Below are 23898 nucleotides of genomic sequence, written 5' to 3' on the forward strand. Positions count from 1 at the left end.
CGTGATTTTCGCAGCGAAGCCAAACGAAGTCGTCGAAGGCGGTAAAATTTAACAGAAGGAATTGCATGGTAGGTTATTGTGTTTAGAATATTATCAACACATGTAACGTTATTGTTATTATAGTCAATATATGAATTGATTCAAGATCATTGACATACATCATGTATAGTCTAAGCGCTGAAGTTGGGGTAGGTGTAATCCGAGATTCCTCGACGATGGTGTAGGTTTATTGTGCAGACTCTTACTACCCCCGCTTTTATATTGTGACATGTGCGGGGGAAGAGTCAGAACGGACTCCATATTGAAAAGTGTACCTACTTGATGTGAATAATGATCTAAGGCCAAAAAAAAAATATATGTTTGTTTCCACTTTCACCTAAAAAAATTTAAGGGTCGGTATAGCCTATAGGTAGGTAGTTTTTTTGTTTGTTATGTTTTTTTATAGGTTGAATTATTTTTAATGATTTAGTATTCTACTATGAATAGAACATAGTGATTGTCTAGTAACCAATTAAAACTTATATGATTGAATAAAAACATTTCTTCCAGTGTACTGTAAACAAAAACTGTTTCTGTGTTTTGGAATTTTTAGGGTTGGTCGGGAAAGTGGAAATCAACATATATATTTTTTTTGGCCTAATATACACAACCACATGGATCACTCTAAATCTACCTGTCTTGGGACAGGCCCTCACGGGTCCGTAGGACATTATCATGTTAACGATAGAACATTCTATCTAGGATCACTGATGTGTTTAGTTAGAATTAGTGCATTTGTCATTTCACACTATTGATCTAATTAAAATCGGACTCCTTAGATCCACGCTGTATACTCTATTGTAGGAATTGTGAGCGTATTTTAGGATCTGATTTTAATGAGATTGTACACACTATATAGTATCGTATACATTGAACTTTGAAATATTATATATGTATGTGGCGAGTCTAATAATAATCATGAATTGTTTTGCAGGTTAATGTCGTAATGGATAAAGGTGCATGCACAACCCAGAAAATTTGTTTCAAAGTATTCTGCAATGAACAGAAAGCTAAAATGCAGATGAAATACCCATTTTTGAAAAAATCGCAGATAAATCAAAAGATAAAAGAACGCTGGAAGAAAATGGACACTGCAGAAAAAATGTGTTATACAAAGACAGTACTCTCGCCACCAAAATTCAAGAGGAATGGCCAACTTAACAATCCGCAGACTGGTAAAGTTGCTCAGAAGTCCAATAGAAATAAAGGAACTAGAGGCAAGTCACCTGCAGTCCGAGCCAATGTTGGAAATGATGTCTTTTCAGTTTTGAAACAGAATCAAACTGAACGCAGAACAGAAATGAACAAAATGTCATGCACTGATAGTCAAATTGAACACAGAACAGAAAAAAGAAAAGTGTCACACACTGATGATTTGAAAGATGATGTAAATGCTAACAGTGAATCAACAAGTAAGATGCTAGGAAGGAAGACAGTGCCATGGAAAGGGAGACCAACTGAAGGTAAAACAGGTTTGTGGAGCGATTCATCATCTCCTGACAGGAATTATGGGGAAAAGACCAAAATTACAAAGAAAAAGAATGTACAGGGAATTTTAAAGCCAAATGGGTAAGTTTGATGATAAAAATACAGGGTTGAAAACTCAATGAAATTGAGCCAGTCTCAAGGCCGGCAACACTTTTATTAAAAATCTGCTAGTTTTGTTATGTTTTTTCTTTTACATGTTTATTTGTGACATTTGTTGTTATACAATGGCTGTTAAAATAAACTTTCCACTGAACTGTCATATGAAATTTCGTCTTCACTCACCTTAGAAATAGACCATCTCAGGTGGTCAGTCAGACTGTAGTGTAATTTCCAACCCTGATTTATATGATTTTTGTAAATGTGAGAAATTTAAATGATTGATGCTTTTTTTTTTTTAGCTCTCCTTAAAGAATGTAGATTCATGAATTTCGAATCATGGCTATTGGGGTTTCAGGGTAGGGTGGGGCCACAATAGGGGATCAAGGTTTTAAATGAATATATGCAAGAAAAAATCATTTTAAAATCTTCTCAAAAACAGCAGGGCCTTGATCGGTCATATTGATATGCAAACATCCTCAAGTAATGCACATTCAAGTTTGCTCAAATCAATAGGGTGGGTCCACAAGGGTACCTGTAAAATGTGAAATGAAATCAAAACAAAAATGAAATGAAAGGAAACTTACCAAATGAAAAATGGTTAATATGGGTGAGCATCTCAGACCCTTTTGAAAGTTGCCACATATAAATGAACATTGCCTCCCCTTTGATGTGGTCTCTTGGTAACACAGACATTTAGATTGACCCCGTTCACCTACTTATACTGACTGCATGCCCCGCATGGGTATGTTAAGGCAGGTCATGCTTCATTTATGCACGTAAACTGCATAATTTTTAAAATCTGTCTTACACAGAGAGAGGGAGCTACTAACTCTTAAAAACTATTTTGGTTGTTTACATGAGAACATTTTGTATCATAACAACATGACAAACATGCGCTTCCGTATGACGTCATTGCATGACTGTTATAAATAGATCATGGAGGTACCTTAATAGAAAATGTAAAAGTAACACATTATCCCAAGATTTAAATATTGGTCTAACTGCAGGGCTTGAAGCTAACTTTTTATGTCACCAGTCCAGCCGGACTGATGGGGTATAATTTCAACCAGTCCGCAGAAAATTTTACCAGTCCAACAGAGTTTTCCAGAAATGATTAAACATTTAATTTCGTTAATGTTATTAAAACGAAATTTAACTCAATATGTCTCAGACAATATTGTAACACTTAAATGTGGGATTTATATTTACGAATCAGATTCATCTGATATCTACAGATCGAAGCATGCCAAATGTGTGTATAAAATTTCATGAGTATATGCTTTAGAAAATTAACCAGTCCCATCGGACTGACTAAAACAAATGTCAGTCAGTCTGCCAGACTTTTAACCAGTCACAGACTGACGGGCATATGTTAATTTCGAGCCCTGAACTGGCGATAATGACGGTAAAATACCCCTAGTATATCAGAATTACTGATAGAATCCTACCACTTTCAATAAGAAATAATTATTGAACATTTAAACACGAAACCATCTAGCCCATGTTTTACATTTTGCACTGATGCTATGCAGTTTTCTTTAAAAGTTTTCTTAACAGACGATTCTATCAGTAATTGCCGTGTACATTAGTTTATGACCTTTCAAACGGTGTATAAAAAGTCTCTAAAAGTATGCGGCCAAATGTGCTACTTTTGCAGTTTTATTTCAGTCTGTGACAGAGGAAAATCGGATCGACATGCTAAATGGAATGTTTTCTCTGTTAAACAAAATTGTCAATGAATGACATCAACATACCTTCTTAATATCAATAAATTCTCAGCGTTTCACATATATATTCCATATATCCCATGTCATATTTCAAATACTCCACATTTTGTCGATATTTGCATGGCACACATAAACAAATTCCTTGCATGTGTCAACGTGACTCGATGTATAGTCATGACGTCATCAGTTTACTTTCATATCAATCAGACAGAAATTGCACAACAGCAGTATAGCATTTCGAATTTCGTTGGATCTTAGTAGCTGCATGGTTTATTTTATGCATAAATAAAACTTAAATAAAAAATAAAATCGGAATTTAATATATACTTGGTGATATACTTATTTCAATTATGACGTCACATTGTTTCGCGGATTTTATCTCAGTAAAAATTTCATAACCTGTCTTAACGTACCCGTGCGCTGCATGGTACGGTCAAATAAGATAAATTAAAAACGTTTTAGTTTTTAAACATTTTTGCGATATTTATACAAACATTAGGATAATTTTTTTTAGAATACAACAGCATTATCCATGCAGTAAGAGCATGGATAAAAAATTCAGACCCTGGAAAAAACATGTAGCTCACAAGTCCATTAATTACGACAAATACTTACACAATTTTGAAATGTTACAAATCAAAATTTTTCTATGAAATTCTTAATAAAAATAACTCGGTCTCAGCTGGCAAAAAGAAATGGAGTGAGCTTTTAGATGTAGACGACAGGGAATGGAAAATAATCCACAAAATACCCTTCAGAGTGACAAAAGACTGTAAGCTCCACTGGTTTCAGTACAGAATTATTAACAAAATTTTAGAAATAAATTCATTATTGTTCAAAATAAAAAGAATAGATTCTAAATATTGCAACTTTTGTCACTCTGAGGAGGAAACAATAGACCATATTTTATGGGAATGTGATTGTTTACAACTATTTCTTGTAGAATTCAAACAATTTTTAGAAGATAAGACTGAGCGACAGATTACAAAGAAATCCTTTATTTTAGCTTGTATTGAAAATAATAGTGATATACAAAACACTATCATTTTATTTCTGAAGTATTATGTTTATACTGCAAGATGCACTAAGAAACCTTTAAACTTGCCTGCTGCAATATCAGAAATGAGATTATTTTATGAAACACACAAATATATCGCATATAAGAATGGTGAAAAGAAAAAATTTGATACTCAATGGAACAGATGGAACTTACTATTTACTTAAAACATGCCTCTCTCTCTCTTTTTCTGTCTTTCCCCACTATCTCTCTCCATGCACATAATGATAATTATATATGACTTGTTATATTCATGTACTTTATTATGTGTACAAAAACCAATATAAAAAAAAAAAAAAAATTAATTGTCTTGTTTTAGTAGGTTGTGGTCTCTTGGTGACACAGACATATAGTTTGGGGTGTGAGAATCAATTAAAATTGAAATCACTAGGGTTAGGTACAGGTACATGTAATTGGCTCTAATATGAATCAATCAAAGGAAAAATTCACCTACATAATTACACTTTAACATATATATATCATAATTGTGTATCAATGGCAATTAAAATAGATAGAATAATAATAATAATAATGATTGGTTTTATATAGCGCCTTTTCCAGCATATGCTGCTCAAAGCGCTTTACAATAATCAATGTACATTATTACCCCGGCAGACCTTATATCAATCTAGAACTTTCTCAGCCTCTTAGGAAGCATACAGTGCAAGCTGCCATTACAAGCGCTAAAGCACTAACATTCTAACAATATCTTTCACTGTCTATAGCCAGGTACCCCTTTTACACTTGGGTGGAGTGAGGAAATTCATGTAAAGTGCCTTTCCCAAGGACACAACGTCAGTCCTGCCACGGCCAGGATTCGAATCCACGACCTTTCGGTCGAGAGTCTGACGGCCTAACCACTAGGCCACCGACGCCATATTTGATTTGATCTTCAGCTTTGAATACAAATCATTTGATGTACAAATTTACCTATATGTCTACACTGACGAGTAATTTGATTGAAACAAAATTTATAGGTTTGGATCTTCCGCATAAAGAACAATCCTTAGATGCTCGATTGTATGTAAATTACGCATGTGTGTAATTATATTTTGACCACAGAGCTGTCACTTGCAGACAAATTTGAAGCTGAAAAACTTCCTCAAAAAAATATTAACAAAGACACTTGGCTACTCTCAACCTCAAATTAGTACGAATATATATAAAAAAAATTGCGATGCCATTTGAGTAGAGTACTAGGGATGCTCAAATCCTGAGCATAAGAGACAGTGGTCCGATAAAGCTAAAAAATAGTAAATAAATAAAGAAAATCATAAACTACAACTTTATTCATTTTTTTATTCACTTTATGAGCTGACATCTTCGATGAGCTGAAAGCTCAAGTGAGCTATTCTGATCACATTTTGTCTGTCCTTAAACTAACATTTTCAACTTCTCCAGAACCACATGACTAATGTCAGCCAAACTTGCCACAAAGCATACTTGGGTAAAGAGGATTCAAGTTTGTTCAAATGAAGTGCCATGCCCTTTTTGAAGTGGAGATAATTAAGAATTAGTAAACATTTTATGGAATCTTTTAGAGATATTCTTCTCAAGAACCACTACGCCAGTTTCAATCAAACTTGGCACAAATCATTTTTGGGTGAAGGGTTTTTTAGATTTGTTTAAAGGAAGAGCCATACTCCCTCCAAAGGGGAGATAATCAAGAAAAGTCAAAACATTTAAAAATCTTCTTCTTAAGAATCACTTAGCCAAAAAACTTGAAATTTGTATGAATGCTTTCTGACATAGTGTAAATTCAAGTTTGTTCAAATCATGACTCTTGGGGGTAGGGTGGGATCAAAGTTTTCCATGGTGATATAGGATAAATCTTTAAAAAATCAAGGGCATGATTAATCAAGTATTTCCAGGTAGTGCCGAATCAAGTTTGTTCAAATTGTGGTCCCCAAGGGTAAAGATAATGTAGTCCATAAATGCTTATTTACATGTAATTTATTTAACAATTTATCAACTCTTTTATTACTGATGTTTAGGAATATTCTGTGAAATTTATATTTTGAAGTGACACTCCAACCAGGCACAGGGCAAAGAACCGAGTTTCATTTGGAAATTTGCCATCTGCAATTTCATCTCCTGCGAACTTTGGTGACTGTAATGCAGGTGACTCAGACGATAATGACAGTGTGCAACTTTTACATAGGACTGATGAAGACATGTATGATTTTGAAAAAATAGCCAGGTATGACTTGTGTGTAGAAGAGGATAATTATGCTAGACCAAATCAACAATCATTAAAGGAGGGTATTCAACAAACAGATGAAAAAATAACAGGGTGTAAAAAAAGAGTCACCAAGGGAAAGCTAACAGAAGGTGAAAAAACACAAGATGGGACAGTTGAAGGTAAACTGTTATCTCCATTGACAGATGGGTTGTCTCAATATATCACTTCACCTTTGGAAAAAGAAATTGCTCCCCAGATGGATAGATATGTGACACAGCAAAAACTTACGGAGGGTAAGAAAGCATGTTCCCTGAAAGCTTCATCAACCACAGAGCCTGCCAGAGGGAGCAAAAGAAGACACCGAGGTTTAGGAAATAGAATTAAGTCTGATGACAAACAAACTCCAGAATCTGACTCATTGACAGAATCTTTCCCAGAGAGTGATTCTATTGCAAGCCAAGATAGATTGGAGAGAAACATGCATTTACTCTCAGAGAAGTTGTTTAATTTAGAGAATACAAGCAAAGCCTTTTCAAATGAAACGGATGATTCCACAGTTGAAAGCCAGAGTAGTGTGAAAGAGATTTGTAACTCAGCAAACATGTTTAGAGATTCAACTCTGCTACCACAAAGGAAAAGAAAAAATGTCCAAAATGATATGAAAAATAAGATACTGAAAGATTTTAGCTCTAATTCTGATTCAGGTTTTAATCTTAAGAGTAAATCCAAGAAAAAATCAGGAGAGTCTCCAGAATTGCAAAAGAATACAGCAACATTAACATCTACTCTTTCTACTCTGGGAAAGGATAGAAAATCTAAGAGGACAAAGCAAGCTATTGATGAAAAAAGCTCATTACAGCAAAGTAAAGAATCAAAAAAGTTGAAAAGCCCAGAAAGAAGAATGGATGCTGATATCCTAATTTCTGAATCACCCCCAAAAATGATGAACTTTGAAAGAAATTTCTACACAGAAGGTCCGTCTTTATATTTCAATGACAATTCAAGTAATGACAGTGACAATTCTTCAACTGAGGTAGACAGAGAGCAAACAAATAAAGTTCTGGTGTCAGCAATACTCAGAATGCAGAGAGCTGTACAATATGAGGGTACTTCTGATGCAGGAACCAGTTCACCATCTCTATCTGGAATCAGCCAGGTTTGAAACTTCTACAAAAACTCACTTGCATTTTATGATTATTCTTCTCTAGTAATTTGTTTATATATGGTAACAAATAGTGCTACTTAAACTTATATTGAACATAAGCCTGCAGTCAAAATCAAAAGTTTGCTGATTTCCAGCTCACCTAAGCCAAAGACTTGGATGTTAGCTTTTCTGATTAAACTTTATCCAACATGTCTCTTTGTTGTCTGCCTGCAAACTTAATAATTTCAGCTTCTCCAGAATAACAAGGCCATTTCAAATTTTAACATCTGCTCATTCATCCATAATGGGATTAACAAGGCTAGGGCTTCAAATTACAACAAGACATGTTTGTAAAACATTTAAGAATTGAACAAACATTTTTGAGCTGTTCATGGTCAATATGAACGGATTTCGTGCCATTCACAGAGAATTTGCCTCAAATCCAAATCCGTTCATATTGACCATGAACAGCTCAAAAGTGCTGTTCAATTCTTATATTTATATTCATTTACTAAATCACCATTTGTTTACATTGCTTCAATAAGTCATGAAATAATTTGTTGCATAAAATGAACTCCTAAAATCTGCCCACGTCACAGTCGTATTGTGACGTGCGTCAAAATATAGACATGATGTCATACTTCTTCTTACCCTGTCTTTTATCAATATTGCATGGTTGTACGGTATTTTGAAGCTAGGAGACCACAAGAGTGGGATGATAATCCACGTAAATTCACAATCTTAATCCAAGGTGTGACTTTGTGAGATCTTTGTAACACATGATGTATTTTTTCAAATCATTACGCTCTCTCAATCGCGTGCTTTAAATTAGTTCATAATCCGTTCATAGTCAATATAAACATATTGTGTTGCGTGCTGAAATTGGTTGGTTTATAGAGGAAAATGCGATTTGTAATACATGTATGAATATACTGGTATAAACCCACTTCCTTCAAATTGAAATCCATGTTTAGTCTAGAAAACATGGTATTTAAACATTTTACTAGAAACCAATAGGGTCCATCTACTCATGATTAATTAATTTGCCTATGAAGATTAATGACTATCTAGTACATACTAGAAAGTCCTGTGGCCTTTGAACATCAAATAGAACAGGGTCATCAGGGTCATCTACCATTCATGATTAATTTGCCTGTGTTTAGTTGAGGGTTCTCTAGATACTGGTTAGACAACAATAACTGTATGCATGCTAAAGAACCTATGACATTCTGATCTGAAGTCATTAGGGGGACTAACCTGCCTATGAGGTTTGATGACTTGGGTTGCTTGATTTTATATATTCTCTTTGAAAGGTAGAGTGTGTGCAAAATAAGAGAAGTTCAGGTAAACATAATGGCCCCTAAAGCTGTTTTTTTTAATTTTACAGCTTTCTTATATGGCGTCGTGTGAAGACAGTACTTCGGATTCAACAGAAATGGTTAAAGATGTCTGTACAGAAGCAGAAATCCAGTATGTTCAGAGTATCACAGATATCTCTGATGTTGAACAAAGTGCCACAGACAACACCAACAGCCAGGAGACTGCGAACTGTCAAAATCAGATACCAATTCCTAAATCCGCTCCAAGTCAAATGGAAAATGAAGATCAAGACTGCAAAGAATTGGAAATCATGAATGTCCCTCACAATCATGAAAAGGAGATGTTCTTCCCAGCCTCCTCTACCAAAACTGTAGGTTTAACTGCACACAAATCATTTTGTTATAATCACTATCAAAGTAGCCTATGGATTGGTGTGTGTGTGTGTGAATCAAGCCAGATTACTGTTTGTCTTATACTGCAGGTAGCTTTTTAAACAAAAAAAGTAAAAAATAACTTCTTTTTTCTTTTTGAAAACAGCAATTTTGATTTTTTTTTTCATGTGTACTTAAAAAAAGTGTTTGAAAGACTGGCATTATGCTTTTATTAAAATGTGGTAAAATTGCTGGTTTCAGTATATTTATCTTTACCTTTATCAGTAATGAAATTATGCTGTTTCAATATGTATCAGTTCTCGATTAAAGCAGACTTTTTAACTTTACTGTAAAATCTATATATTTATAAAGATAGAATTAGTATTGCAAAAATACATTGTCGCAGGGTCACTATTTTGTTTTTAACAACACAAAACTGGGTCGGTTTCTGACAAATGATTTATTTCAATAGAAGGAAAATACCCAGAAAATATGAAAACATACTCTCAAACATGCACACAAGACAACAGACATACATGAAACACAAAACATAAAGACATTTTAAAAAACATTTACGATAAAGGTTCGATCGCCGTTGGCCAAATAGCTCAGTTGGTAGAGCACCTGACTAGAGAATTAAGGGGCCCGGGTTCGAATCTCGATCTGGTCCGTTGCATTTTCTCCCTTCCTGTTACATTTGGTGCCGTGACCAGGATTCGAGCTCTCTCTTCTTCTTCTCTTCTTAGGGTTAAGTCCCGGACTACTCATGCAGCCTTATTTTTTTCGTGTTTAGGAAATAGTCTAAATTCTTTTTAAACATTACTTAGTCCCTAGCTAGAGTCACATTGGTTCAAGGATGAATTAGATTTCCCTTTAGTATTTTTAGGCCTTTATAGTGTTATTTTTGATAAATTAATTGCCTTGTCCCCTGTGAAATAAATAGGGCTTTAGGAAATTTTCAGTCTACTTGCATAGAGGTTCACTATGATTTTTAGGGTGTTGTATGGAATCTCCTAGGTTGTATATGGAAGCTCATTCCCATCTATTTTGATATATTTTTCATAGTTGTTATCAACTACAAAATATTCAGTATTATACTATAATAAATTAACTGTTAAAATTTCCAGCTGCCTTCTTATTTCAAGGTGTAGATCATAATCTGGGAATCTCAGAACCTGGGTTGAATAAAACAGGACTATCATTATACATTTGCATATTTAGTGAGCTGGGTCTGTTCCTTAGTATTACTTTATAAAGTTTAAAGTAATTTTACCATTCATTTATACTTTGGGCAGACTTGGTACACTTTGCGGCCATAGTCAAACTGGTTCCGTTACAATATCTTAAATAAATTGCAACTGTGATTTTCTCCCCTTCTAGAGAAAATGGCCCCTGACAAAATATATATTACAATGTTTAATTGTCCATATGGCACTTTACAGACAAAATATTGAAATAAAAGAAAAAACAAATTAAATATTTACAAATGCTCTGATCATCATGTGAAATTCTGCCCTGACACTCTACAAAATAAACGGGAGTCACTTTTTGTACCCATGCACTCACCATAGTTGTCGGATGGTCTCACCCGTCTAGAAGACTGTCTAGGGAGGGGGCTGTTGTACCAGGGCAGGTATCGTGGACAAATTGCGATTCAAAGTAGAATCGATAGCATCATATGTACCAGCTGTAGGATCCAGTAGTGTACATGGACTACGGTGAATAATAGGACTAAGTCTACTTACTCTCCACTGCGGAATAATGTATACCTGCCTACCTTGAGAATCTAAATCAGGATTTATTGAAATAAATCATTTGTCAGAGACCAACCTAGTTTTGTTAAAAACAAAATAGTGACCCTGTGACATATATTCTCTTTGAAAGGTATAGTGTGTGCAAAATAAAAGAAGTTCAGGTAAACGTAGTGGCCCCCAAAGCTGTTTTTTTTTTTCCACTACTGACGAAGTCGAAGGGGACTTAGGTTTGCACTCCATTCGTTTAACCGTCAGATTTTCTGCACTTTTTAGCTCACCTGAGCTAAAAGCTTAAGTGAGCTTTTCTGATTGCCTGTTGTCCGTCATCTGTCTGTAAACTTTTTACATTTTCAACTTCTCCTCTAGAATCACTGGGCCAATTGCAACCAAACTTGGCAAAAAGCATCCTTGGGTGAAGGGCTTTCACGTTTATTGAAATGAAGGGCTATGCTTCCTTGAAAGGGGAGATACATGTACATGTAATAACAAAAATGCAAAAATAGGTCATTTAAAAATCTTCTTCTCAAGAACCACTGAAGAGCTGAAATTTACATGAAAGCTTCCTGACATAGTGGAGATTCAAGTTTGATAAAATCATGGCCCCCGGGGGTAGGTTGAGGCCACAATAGGGGATCAAAGTTTTACATGCGAATAGATAGGTAAAATCTTTGAAATCTTCTACTCAAGAACCACTGTGCCAGGAAAGTACAAATTTGAATGAAAGTTTCCTGACATAGTGCAGAAGTTGATTAAAATCATGGCCCCCAGGTGTAGGATGAGGCCACAATAGGGGATCAAAGTTTTACATACAAATATATAGGGGAAATCATTAAAAATCTTTTTGTGAAGAATCACTGGGCCAGAAAAGTTTACATTTACATGAAAGCTTCCTGACATAGTGCAGATTCAGTTATATATAAAAATCATGTCCCACGGGAATAGGTTGGGGCCACAATAGGGGATCAAGGTTTTACGTGCAAAAATATAAGTAAAATCTTTAAATATGGGCCAAGGTGACTCATTTGAGCGATGTGGCCCATGGGCTCATTTTCCCTCTTCTTGCAGATATTTATTTGACATTTGGTACATTGCTTTACCATAACAAGTTACAGTTCAAATTTGAATTTCGTCTTGGTCCGTTGATTTTTCATTTAGTTATGGCCCTTGGACTTAGTAAAATAGCATGAATTATCAGTTTTCAAGATTTTTAGAGGTCACCTGAGTTTACAATTGGTTGTCATCCGTCGTCGTGCGTTGACAATTGAACATTTTTAACTTCTTCTTGATAACTACTATTCTAATTCTTTTCAAATTTGGTATGAAGCATCCTTGGGACAAGGGGGACATAAATTGTAAATTTCAGAAATCCTGCACTCCTTGGGCCCTAGGGTCAGGGCAAAAACTGCCCAAAATTGACCAATTTTTAAAAATCTTCTCTAGAATTGTACTTGTTTAAGGAAAACTAAATGCATAGTAATGTATAGCAGGAAGGCCTTTACCAAAATTGTAAATTTCATGATCCCTGGGGTAGGGGTTTTAACCCCAGGGCGGGGCCAAACTTAGTATATAGTGCTTATGTGTAAAACAATTAAGATCTTTTTTTAGTGCTATTGATACTAAATTGAAACTAAATGGATATTTAGAAGGAGTAGGTAGTCCTTTACCAAAATTGTAAGTTGCATGATCCTAGGGATAAAGGTTTGGTTTCAGGGTGGTGTCAAAATTATAATAATGATTTGAAGGACTTATTTAAGTTTGCTGATACTGTATAAACTCTAAATGCATACTTAGGAAAAGCAGAAAAGGATGTATAAAAATGGTGAATTTCACAACCCAAGGTTTTTACTCTAGGATGGGACCAAATTAGTCACATCTTTTCATGTTAATAAGCCATATCAAGTTACTGATCAAGTTTGAATTTCGTCTCGGTCCGTTGATTTTTCACTTAGTTATGGCCCTTGAACTTAGAAAAATAGCATGAATTATCAGTTTTTCGGACTTTTTCTTGTTGTTTGTTGTGCTTGCATATATCTATTTGATATTTGGTACTTTGCTTTGCCATAAGTCACAGATCAAGTTTGAATTTCGTCTCAGTCTGTTGATTTTTCACTAAGTTATGGCCCTTGGATTTAGAAAAAATAGTACATGTATGAATTATTAGTTGCATCCAAGTTTCTTATTTCTGTAGATAAGAGTATTTCACTCATTAAAACTTCTAGCATAGTAATACAACAATGTAGGCAAAGTACTCATGATCACCTACAGTTCACTGTTCATTGACTTGGTTAAAGACTAACCTAATTCAGGGATTTTTTTAGGGTCTGTATTCCCAATACTGTAAAGCAGGTGTTTTCCCAAAATGATGCCTAAAAATTCCCAAATGAGGGGCCATCCAACCTCAGTGCCACTCTGTTGCAAAAAGATTGTGACAGTTTTTTCTCTGCCAAAGACCGGAAATTAAAGCTTGTTTAATTAGCCAGCCATATTAAAAATAAAATATCAAATCTAATGGTTATCTTTTTTCTTGTTTTTCTTATTTATTTGTATGAAACAAATTTCCCAATTTCAATCAAATATCACTATTTTCCCCAAACTGGCCCCTGGATTCAAGGGGTAAAAAAATCCCTGTAATTATACATTTGTCTTTTTTCCTGGATCCATGGGTTAGAATAGGTCCTCAGTACCCCTTGCTTGTTGTAAGAGGCGACTAAATGGGGAGGTCCTACGGATGAGACCGCAAAAACCGAGGTGCCATGTCACAGTAGGTGTGGCATGATAAAGATCCCTCCCTGCTCAATGGCAGTAATCGCCGAGCATAGGCCTAAATTTTGCAGCCCTTACCAGCAATGGTGACGTCTCCATATGAGTGAAATATTCTCGAGAGGGACATTGAACAATATACAATCAATCCATCTTTTTTCCTGATCTAGTCTTTGTACCTGAATAGTGGTTGATTTCCAACCAATCCTAAGCAGGTTCCCCAATTTCCCCCTTTATCATAACCTACATAATGAACTTTGAATATTGTTGCGGTCCAGTAATTTTGCGACCGGTAGCGGACCATGTATTGCCATGCAATACTTTGGGAATGCTTGTTATTTTACAGCTTTCTGATATGCTGTCGTGTGAAGACAGTTCTTCCGATTCAACAATACATGATGAAGAAATGGTTAAAGATGTCTGTACAGAAGCAGAAATCCAGGATGTTCAGAGTATCACAGATATCTCTGATGTTGAACAAAGTGCCACAGACAACACCAACAGCCAGGGGACTGCGAACTGTCAAAATCAGATACCAATTCCTAAATCCGCTCCAAGTCAACTGGAAAATGAAGATCAAGACTGCAAAGAAATCATGGATGTCCCTCACAATCATGAAAAGGAGATGTGCTTCCCAGCCTCCTCTACCAAAACTGTAGGTTTAACTGCACACAAATCATTTTGTTATAATCACTATCAAAGTAGCCTATGGATTGGTGTGTGTGTGTGAATCAAGCCAGATTACTGTTTGTCTTATACTGCAGGTAGCTTTTTTAAACCAGAAAATAAAAAGAAAAACCTTCTTTTTTTTCTTTTTGAAAATAGCAATTTTGCTTTTTTTTTAATCTGTACTTAAAAAGTGTTCAAAAGACTGGCAAAGTGCTGGTTACAGTATATTTATCTTTACCTTCATGAGTAATGAAATTATGCTGTAACAATTTATATCAGTTCTCGATTAAAGCACAGACTTTTTAACTTGACAGTAAAACCTATATATTTAGATAGAATTAGTATTGCAAAAATAAGATATAGAGGATAAATGTTCAGGTTGTTCGGATATAAGAACGATGAAAGCTCCAGATAATTTCTACATATCTGACAGCTTTGTGGAATATACAAACTAGCCAAGAAGATGCTTTCATTGTTTGTACAAGAAACCCTCATGATACAAACCACTTTAACATCAATTCCTTATATAATTGAGTTCTTGAAATCTTTCGGTCCTAATGGCAAGTCCAATTAAAAATTCAATATCTGATTAATTCATGTTCTGTGTCAGTCCAAATGACGGATATGTGTCGACAGAACAACTTTCATTTAAATTCTCTAAGACTCACTAATCTGTTAAACGCTGTTTTAAATGTCATGTGTTCGTGAATGCCCAGCAATGATGGATATAAACAACATGTGGCCTGTAGGTATCACAGTTATGATATTTTCACTATATCTATGACTACATTGATATAGGGGGAAATCCTAAATGTTTGCTTAATGAAATGCAGTCAGAAATGTTCATGTTACCTGTCTTGTCCAGAAAAACAACACCCCACACAACATTTTATAAAAACCGTACACACCTTTGTAAACAATTGATAATTTCTACAAATTATACAAAATTTCTTAATTAGGGGTACAAAAATCAAAAGAGAAAAGGATAAGGAGAAATGAGAAAAATTGTGAATGAAATGATGACTGGTGTGTTACCTATCAAATTCGTTGTTGGCTCAAAACCAGGTATAAAGATAAAGCTAGATACCAAAACAGTCATTAAGGATTTGAAAATTTGTATTTGAAATGAAACTTGAGAAGGAAATATATAGGCCTATTTCATGTTTGTTATTGAAAATCAGACAGGTTTGGACTGACAAAAATTTGTCCAGACTGACAACCTTGAAATGTCTGGAAAAAAGAATAATCTACATGTATCATCTTGACTTAAAATTGCATTTTGAAATACATACCATACTACAGTAAAACACCATTATAACAATATAATGACTTCATGCTTATTATGAAAGGCAAAATAATGTCAGAACAGTTTATTGGTCAATGGATATAAGTGTGGTTATAATGAACTGTTTGTTACTGGCACTGAAGGTTCGTTATAATTTTGTTTTATTGTGTGTGTATATATGTATGTATATTCAATAAATTATTTTTTCTTGGTATCGGGGTAGAATAAAGTCAAAAAATAAAGTTTGAGCATTGGATTTTATTTTTTGACTTTATGTATGTATATATATAATTATATCAAAAAAATATGAAAAGAAAACACAGAAATCCTCTGTAAAGCTTTAGTGCTTTCATTACATCTTCAGAAGCTTTACAAAAATGTATACATAGCAGTATCATAGTAACAGTGATTATGACGTCAAAGTAAACGGAACGTTAAATGTCTATATTGTGACGTCATGGATAATGTATAACAATGATCTGTTTATATACTAATATTCCTACAGAATTGGGTTTGGAAGTGGTAAAATTCTGGATGGAAAAATATCCCGATGTACTTAATGACAGATTCCAACAGGATTTTATTTTAGAAGCACTAAAATTAGTTCTAGACAACAACTCGTTTGGTTTTTCCGACCATCATTACCTCCAAACTAAGGGAACTGCAATGGGGACAAAAGTCGCACCTACCTATGCAACATTAACCCTAGGTTATCTAGAACATAAGTTACATGATCAACTATGTACATTGTGGGGGGCAGAATTTGCAAATAATACAGTCTAAATGGAAGAGATATTTAGATGATTGTTTTATCTTGTGGGATGATGATGTCGATAAGTTATCGGAGTTTTACGATCTACTAAACCAAATGAACTCGGATATCAAATTCACGATAGAAACATGATACGCAAATGCCATTTCTTGACGTTCTTACATGTATATTAAAAGAAAATACCAGCTTAAATACGGATATTTATTATAAGCCCACAGATACACACCAATACCTGCATTTCGGATCGTGCCATCCCCACCATACTAAAACAGCTATACCATATAATCTCGCAAGAAGGATTTGTACCATTGTCAGCAATATCGATACGAGGGATATCGGCTTGGAGGAATTAAAATTGTATTTATTAAGCCAAAAATACCCAGAACAACTTGTAGACGATGGAATAATGAAGGCTAAGGAGTGCGATAGGATACAGCTACTTTCAAACACACGATGTGCTAATGACTGAGAAATAATACCATTTGTACATACTTATAATCCGAGAAATCAAAACATCAATTCAATTGTTTATGAATTAAACAGGCTACTTAGAGAAGATGAATAAACGAAAGGCATATACAAGACCTGTCGTTTTATTAGCAGTAAACGCCAGCCCAAAAATCTTAAGGTAGCTCCATCCTCATGTGACTTAACAATATTAATGGTTAAAAGTGGAAAAACTTTATTAATTTCCACTCAATATAGTTTAATTCAATTAATAACCAAAGAAAATGTATATGTTGCCACCTTTTTAAAGATGTCAGACATACAAAAACAGAAGTATATATCAACATCAGAAAATCACACATTAAACAGAATAATAAGAATAGATAAAAACTTGTTGAAATGAAAAAAAATTTAAATATCAACAGTTTTAAAAAACTGCTAATTCATAAATATGTATAGATTAATCATGGATATTAGGGAAACCAATGTATAATAGACATCCAGTTGAGGAAATTCCAGCACAGGAGTTATTGCCCTTGACAACATTTTTAAAATCATAAATAATTGATTATCTATGGAAAATATAAACTTTTTCAGTATTAATATTTTACCAGATTTTTTATTATTTTTTATTATATCCAGTGAATGATATTCCTCAGAAAGATATATTTCTATCATGCGCAAAGTTTAATTTATTAAGATTTTTGTAAAAACCTATGACGTCACATAAGGATCGATCAACCTTAAGAGAATACTTTGTTCCTCCCAATTAGATGACCGTACTTATACAGTGTCAAAGTGTACGGACCCTCGATGCGGTACATGTGACTACATTACAGAAGGGACCAGTTATAATTTTAACGGACGAGAATTTAAAGTTAATGCTAACATGTCATGCGATACAAAGGATGTCATATACGCCATCACATGTCCTGGATGCAAGGAATATTACATTGGTGATTACACTTTTAAATGTATTACACAAAATTATATCTGGTTGTCTCAGCTTTAGAATTAAACAAGTTTTGGATTATATAATATCCGATACACAGTCTGGTTTTTTAAAAGGTAGATATATAGGGGAGAATACTCGATTTATCTATGATATTATGTCATACACTGAAAGAAATAATATCCCAGGCCTTCTAGTTCTCATTGATTTCAAAAAGGCCTTCGACTCAATGTCATGGTCATTCATATATAAAGTATTTTGGTTTTGGGGAAAACTTTATTCAATGGATAAAAATCTTAAACACAAATTTCAGAGCCTCAGTTTTACAGAATGGCTTTTTATCTGAACAGTTTGATATACAAAGGGGATGTAGGCAGGGTGATACCATTGCACCTTATTTATTCATCCTATGTGCAGAAATTCTTGCAATATTAATTAAACAAAACAAAAGTATAAAAGGCATATGTATAGAAAACACAGAACACAAAATATCGCAATATGCAGATGATTCTTCACTAGCCCTTGACGGTTCACCTGAATCGCTTTTTGCAGCTCTAGATACGATCGAATTTTTCCCCAGTTTTTCTGGTCTAAGGATTAATTCTTGTAAAACAAAAATTGTTTGGATTGGTTCAAAGAAATTTTCAGATCAAGTTTTTCACCATACAAGATGGAAATTAGATTGGGGATCAACAACTTTTAAATTATTGGGTATTAATTTTTCAGTTGACCTTACAGAAATTGAAGATATAAATTTCGGAATTCAAATGCTCTTATTGAACAGTGGAAAAGAAGGATTCTTACTCCCATTGGGCGGGCTACTGTCATTAAAACCTTGCTTATTCCAAAATTGAATCATTTGTTTATATCACTTCCTACTCCAAAGAAAGAAACAATTTCTTATTTATACAAAATTATTTTTTAATTCCTATGGAAATCTAGTGTAGATAAAGTTAAGAGGTCTGTGATAACACAAGACTATTTATTGGGTGGTATCAAGATGGTTGATATAAGCAACTTTATTACATCATTGAAATGCTCTTGGATTAAAAGGCTTACTAGGTCCAACTGTCAGAAACCATGGATGAATATTTTTTTTGCCATGTATGGAAATGATATTTTAAAGAAATTATATGACTTTGGAGATAGTTTTATTGTGGAACAATTATGTGTTAAAAGCAATGTTTTTTGGAAGGATGTTTTTAATGCTTGGTTTTTTTATTTGAAGACAAGTCAAAATCTTCCAAATATTAAAAATAATTTTCATAATATTCCAGTGTGGTACAATTCTAATATTAGAATTGCGGGAAAACCTGTGTTTTATGAGAAATGGTATGAAAAGGGGATTAAAGCTGTTCAAGATTTTTTTGATACTGATTGTAACTTCCATACCATAAAAAAATTTCAGTGTTTATACAATCTTCAAGAAGTATGTGTAATGAAATACAATAGCAATTTCAAAATATTTAAAATGTCTGTCAATTGATAGACACTCATCCAAACAAAATGTTAATCCATGTATGCCTATATTTTTTGAACCAGTTTTATTACATGAAAGATGTTCTAATATTATTTACAATATTTTAAATGCAAAAGAAGATATCCCAACTTCTATGGGCAAGTGGAAAACTGAACTATCTTCATATGGAGTAGATGATATTTCAGTGCAAGATGTGTTTAAAATTTGTTTCAAAACATCTAGTGATTCTTCTGTTCAGTGGCTACAGTTTAGAATTTTATATAGAATTCTTCCTGTTGGTTATTATTTGAAAAACATTAGTGTTAAAACAAATGATCTCTGTAGATTTTGTACAAGTAATATTGAAACAATAACACATATTTTTACTTCTTGTAATAAGACCCAAACATTGTGGAGTGAGTTAAGTCTTCATATATATAGAAAAATTTCAGAAAGAATTGGTTTTAATGTGTTAAATATAATATTTGGTGAAATTCCACTGTCTTTAAATGATAAAGCTATAAACTTTATAATTCTATATGCTAAACAATACATATTTTTCTGTTTAATACAGAATAAAGAACCAAATCTTGTTGGATTACTATGTCACTTAAAGTTTAAATATCATGTAGAGAAATATTCTGCAATTCAAACATTTAAAATACATAACTTTGATAAAATATGGATGAAGTGGGAAAATATTTTTGCAATTGATTAATTATTACTACATGTACTTGTCATTATTTTTAGTACATGTATTATTGTTATTATTATTACTTTCACTATTGTACAGCAAGTAACCTAAACCACAGGGAGATTGATGCATGTATGAAAGGTATGTTTGTGTAAGTGTCTGATGTATTGTATGTGACCAAAAAAATAAATAAATTATATTTAAAAAAAAAAAAAAAAATATTACATTGGTGAAACTGGCAACACTCTCCGTGCCCGTGTACATAAGCAGCACATCAGTATACCTGAATACAGACAAATCCAGTGAAGTGCACACCTGGAAATGTGTGGTAAAAAACGATTTAACATTTTCCCATTTTATAAACTCAGATGTGCCAGTGCTATTCAGAGACGGGAAAAAGAAAAACATTTCATTGATATTCTAAAGCCAAAACTTAATAGTCTTTTATAATTGCCTATGATTTTCCCGTACTTTTTCCAGATCATTGTTGTACATTATCCATGACGTCACAATATAGACATTTAACGTTCCGCTTACTTTGACGTCATAATCACTGTTACTATGATACTGCTATGTATACATTTTTGTAAAGCTTCTGAAGATGTAATGAAAGCGCTAAAGCTTTATGGAGGATTTCTGTTTTCTTTTCATATTTTTTTAATATTAGTATCCGATTACTGAGACTCTATTTCAATTTTGGATATATAATTATATATATTTCTTGTTTGTTTTTTTGCCCTGTTGCCTGACAAGTTTTTCGACGTAATTTAAAGGAGAATAGAAAAATTCCTCTGGCCTAACTGTACCATTATGTATCCATTAATTTAACGATGTTAAGATGGCTCATTACACTAAAATTTTATTCATGTCATGTATCAAATCAAAGTGAAATTTGTACTCTAGAATATCTTGTTGGTAAAATAAACACCTCAAGTGACCTTTTCTGATCGAAATTTGTCCGTTGTCATTGTTGTCATAAACTTTTCACATTTACATCTTCTTCTCCCGTGGGGATCTGGATTAGAATAGGTCCTCAGTACCCCCTTGCTTGTTGCAAGAGGCGACTAAATGGGGTGGTCCTTCGGATGAGACCGTTAAAACCGAGGCCCTGTGTCACAGCGGGTGTGGCACGATAAATATCCCTCCCTGCTCAATGGCCATAAGCGCCGAGCATAGGACTAAATTTTGCAGCCCTTCACCGGCAGTGGTGACCTCTCCATATGAGTGAAATATTCTCGAGAGGGACGTTAAACAATATTCGATCAATCAATCAATCTTCTCCACAACCACTGGGCCAATTTTATCTAAACTTGGCACAAAGCATCCTTGGGTGAAGGGGATTCAAGTTTGTTCAGTTGAAGGGTCATGCTCTTTCTCCAAGGGGAGATAATAGCAGAATAGTGAAAATACATTGGTGACTCTTCCAGAACCACTGGGCCAATTTCAACCAAAGTTGCAAAAATAGGGTGGGATCATTCAAATTTTTTCTCAAGAACCACTGGGCCAGAAAAGTTTACATTTACATATAAGCTTTCTGACATAGTGCAGATTCAAGTTTCTTAAAATTATAGCCCCCAGGGGTATCGTGGGGCCACAATAGGGGATCCAAGTTTTACATACAAATATATAGGAAAATCTTCTCAAGAACTATTGGGCCAAATTTTACATTTACATGTAAGCTTCCTGATATAATGCAGATTCAATTATGTAAAAATCATGGCTCCCCAAAGACAGGTTGGGGCCACAATAGGGATAAAAGTTTTACATGCGAATATATAAGGAAAATCTTTAAATATGGGCCAAGGTAACTCAGGTAAGCGATGTGGCCCATGGGCCTCTTGTTTTATCATTCTGAAAAAAATTCATATAAATTAATTGAGAGCTTAAGCTTGTATCACTCCTTTGATGGTGAAATCATACTTCAGATAAGAGATGTTTTATCAAAACATTAAATAAAATTTTAGTGTAATGAACTATGTTAAGGAGGTTTAGACCACTAAGATAATTCTAGATACTGCTCTAACATTTAACAGAAGGATTTTGGTGGAGGTGATGAAGATGTTTTTCAGATGTTTTCGAAAATCAGTCCATCCAAGGCAAAAAGCATACAAGGAAAGAGGTGAGTATTTTGAGAATTTGTGTATTATAATTTTTATGCCCCTGAGATCAAAGATCAGGGGGCATATTGTTTTTGTCCTGTCTGTCATTCTGTCTGAAACTTTAACCTTGCTAATAACTTTTGAACAGTAAGTGCTAGATCTTTGATATTTCACACGAGTATTTCTTGTGACAAGACCTTTCCGTGGGTACCAAAATGTTTGACCCTTTGACCTTGGAATTTGACCTACTTTTAAAAAATTTGACATTCGTCATAACTTCTAAATAGTAAATTTATATTAGAGCTTTCATATTGCACGTGAGCATTTCTTGTGACAAGATCTTTCTACTGGTACCAAGATATTTGTCCTTGTGACATTGGCCATGTTTAGAATTGGCCATTATCGGGGGCATTTGTGTTTCACAAACACATCTTGTTTTTTATGTCTTGGTATAACAATACGAAGACAAAAGGCAATATAAGCCTTGTCATTATTTCAGATTCATCACAAGCTCCAGATATGAGGGTAGAAGCAACTTCACAGATTTGTTTCATGACAATGACCTATTCTGATTCTGTGGTGTTTTTTTCTAAATTTCACACATTATTTATTTTTTGAAGATAGAGTTCACAATTAAAAACTAAAAAGCTTCATTTGAGATGCATTTTATGTAAAGTTAATGACAAAGTATGTTTCATTAAGTTTCTTTCACCTGCTGTTCAGTTGATTTGTGAATGATCAATTTTGTTGAGAATGTTTATTATTAAAGGTGACATATAAAGCCTTTGAATTCCAAATGCATGATTGTTAATCTTTTGCAAGAAATTGAAGGATCGAGAGATATAGCAGTAAATTGTCTTGTGTTGGCATATCTGCAAAATGTGGTGGGCAACAAATGGGGCATACTGCATCTGTTTCCAACATCAGGGGCATGTGGAAAGAAGATCCTTATTTAGGGCCCCACATTGTATAGGAATCATATTGTTTGTCCCTCGACATGAAACACAGTTTCAGGGGTTTAAATTTTCCCCAAACATTCACTTGCCTGAGTACTAATAAGCTTTTTAAATTCACTAGTCAATTCATAACATTGAATTACTGGTCCACTGGCAAATAAAAACAAAATTGAAACAATGTTTGCCGATCCTGTTTACTCATCATCACACAACTTCTTTTTTAATGCTACAGTGTATATCAGATTTCTGCTTTAAATTTTTTTCATTTTTTGAATAAAACTAAAACATGGTGATGTGACTTGTACTATAGTAAACTAGTCCTCAAACTGCGCAATGTGAATCAGCTAAAAAGAAAAAGTTACGCACTTCCTAAAAAAATTTGTTTAATTGTTTGGTCTGCGTCCTTCGTACGTTGCACATTTTCAATTGAACATTTTTAATTTCTTCTTGATAACTACCATTCCAATTCTTTTCAAATTTGGTATGAAGCATCTTTGGGACAAGGGGGACATAAATTGTAAATTTCACGACTCCTGGGGCTGTAGGGGTAGGGCAAAAATTGACCAAATTTCAAAAATCTTTTTCTTTTCAAGTGCACTTGTGTTAAAGAGACACTAAATGCAA

At 34.0% G+C, this 23898-nt stretch overlaps 1 protein-coding gene across 1 annotated transcript; it reads left to right on the forward strand.

Annotated features, from left to right (window-relative positions):
- Positions 1–7: 7 nt before the first annotated feature.
- LOC125681259 (dentin sialophosphoprotein-like) lies at positions 8–23115 on the forward strand. Its single transcript, XM_048921271.2, has 7 exons — positions 8–68; positions 974–1608; positions 6434–7748; positions 9124–9426; positions 14288–14596; positions 22253–22338; positions 22818–23115. Exons 1-7 carry the CDS (start codon positions 66–68, stop codon positions 22888–22890), a joined length of 2724 nt encoding a protein of 907 aa, XP_048777228.2. The 5' UTR covers positions 8–65; the 3' UTR covers positions 22891–23115.
- The last annotated feature ends 783 nt before the right edge of the window (positions 23116–23898 follow it).

Source organism: Ostrea edulis, chromosome 2 (assembly GCF_947568905.1).
Source record: "Ostrea edulis chromosome 2, xbOstEdul1.1, whole genome shotgun sequence".
NCBI lineage: Eukaryota > Metazoa > Mollusca > Bivalvia > Ostreida > Ostreidae > Ostrea > Ostrea edulis.

What these genes read in the sequence shown, in the direction of transcription:
- LOC125681259 (XM_048921271.2), top strand. An exon ending in CAGCCTCCTCTACCAAAACT is followed by an intron (nt 9,427 to 14,287) that starts GTAGGTTTAACT and finishes GTTATTTTACAG; the next exon opens with CTTTCTGATATGCTGTCGTG. An exon ending in AAAAGCATACAAGGAAAGAG is followed by an intron (nt 22,339 to 22,817) that starts GTGAGTATTTTG and finishes TCATTATTTCAG; the next exon opens with ATTCATCACAAGCTCCAGAT.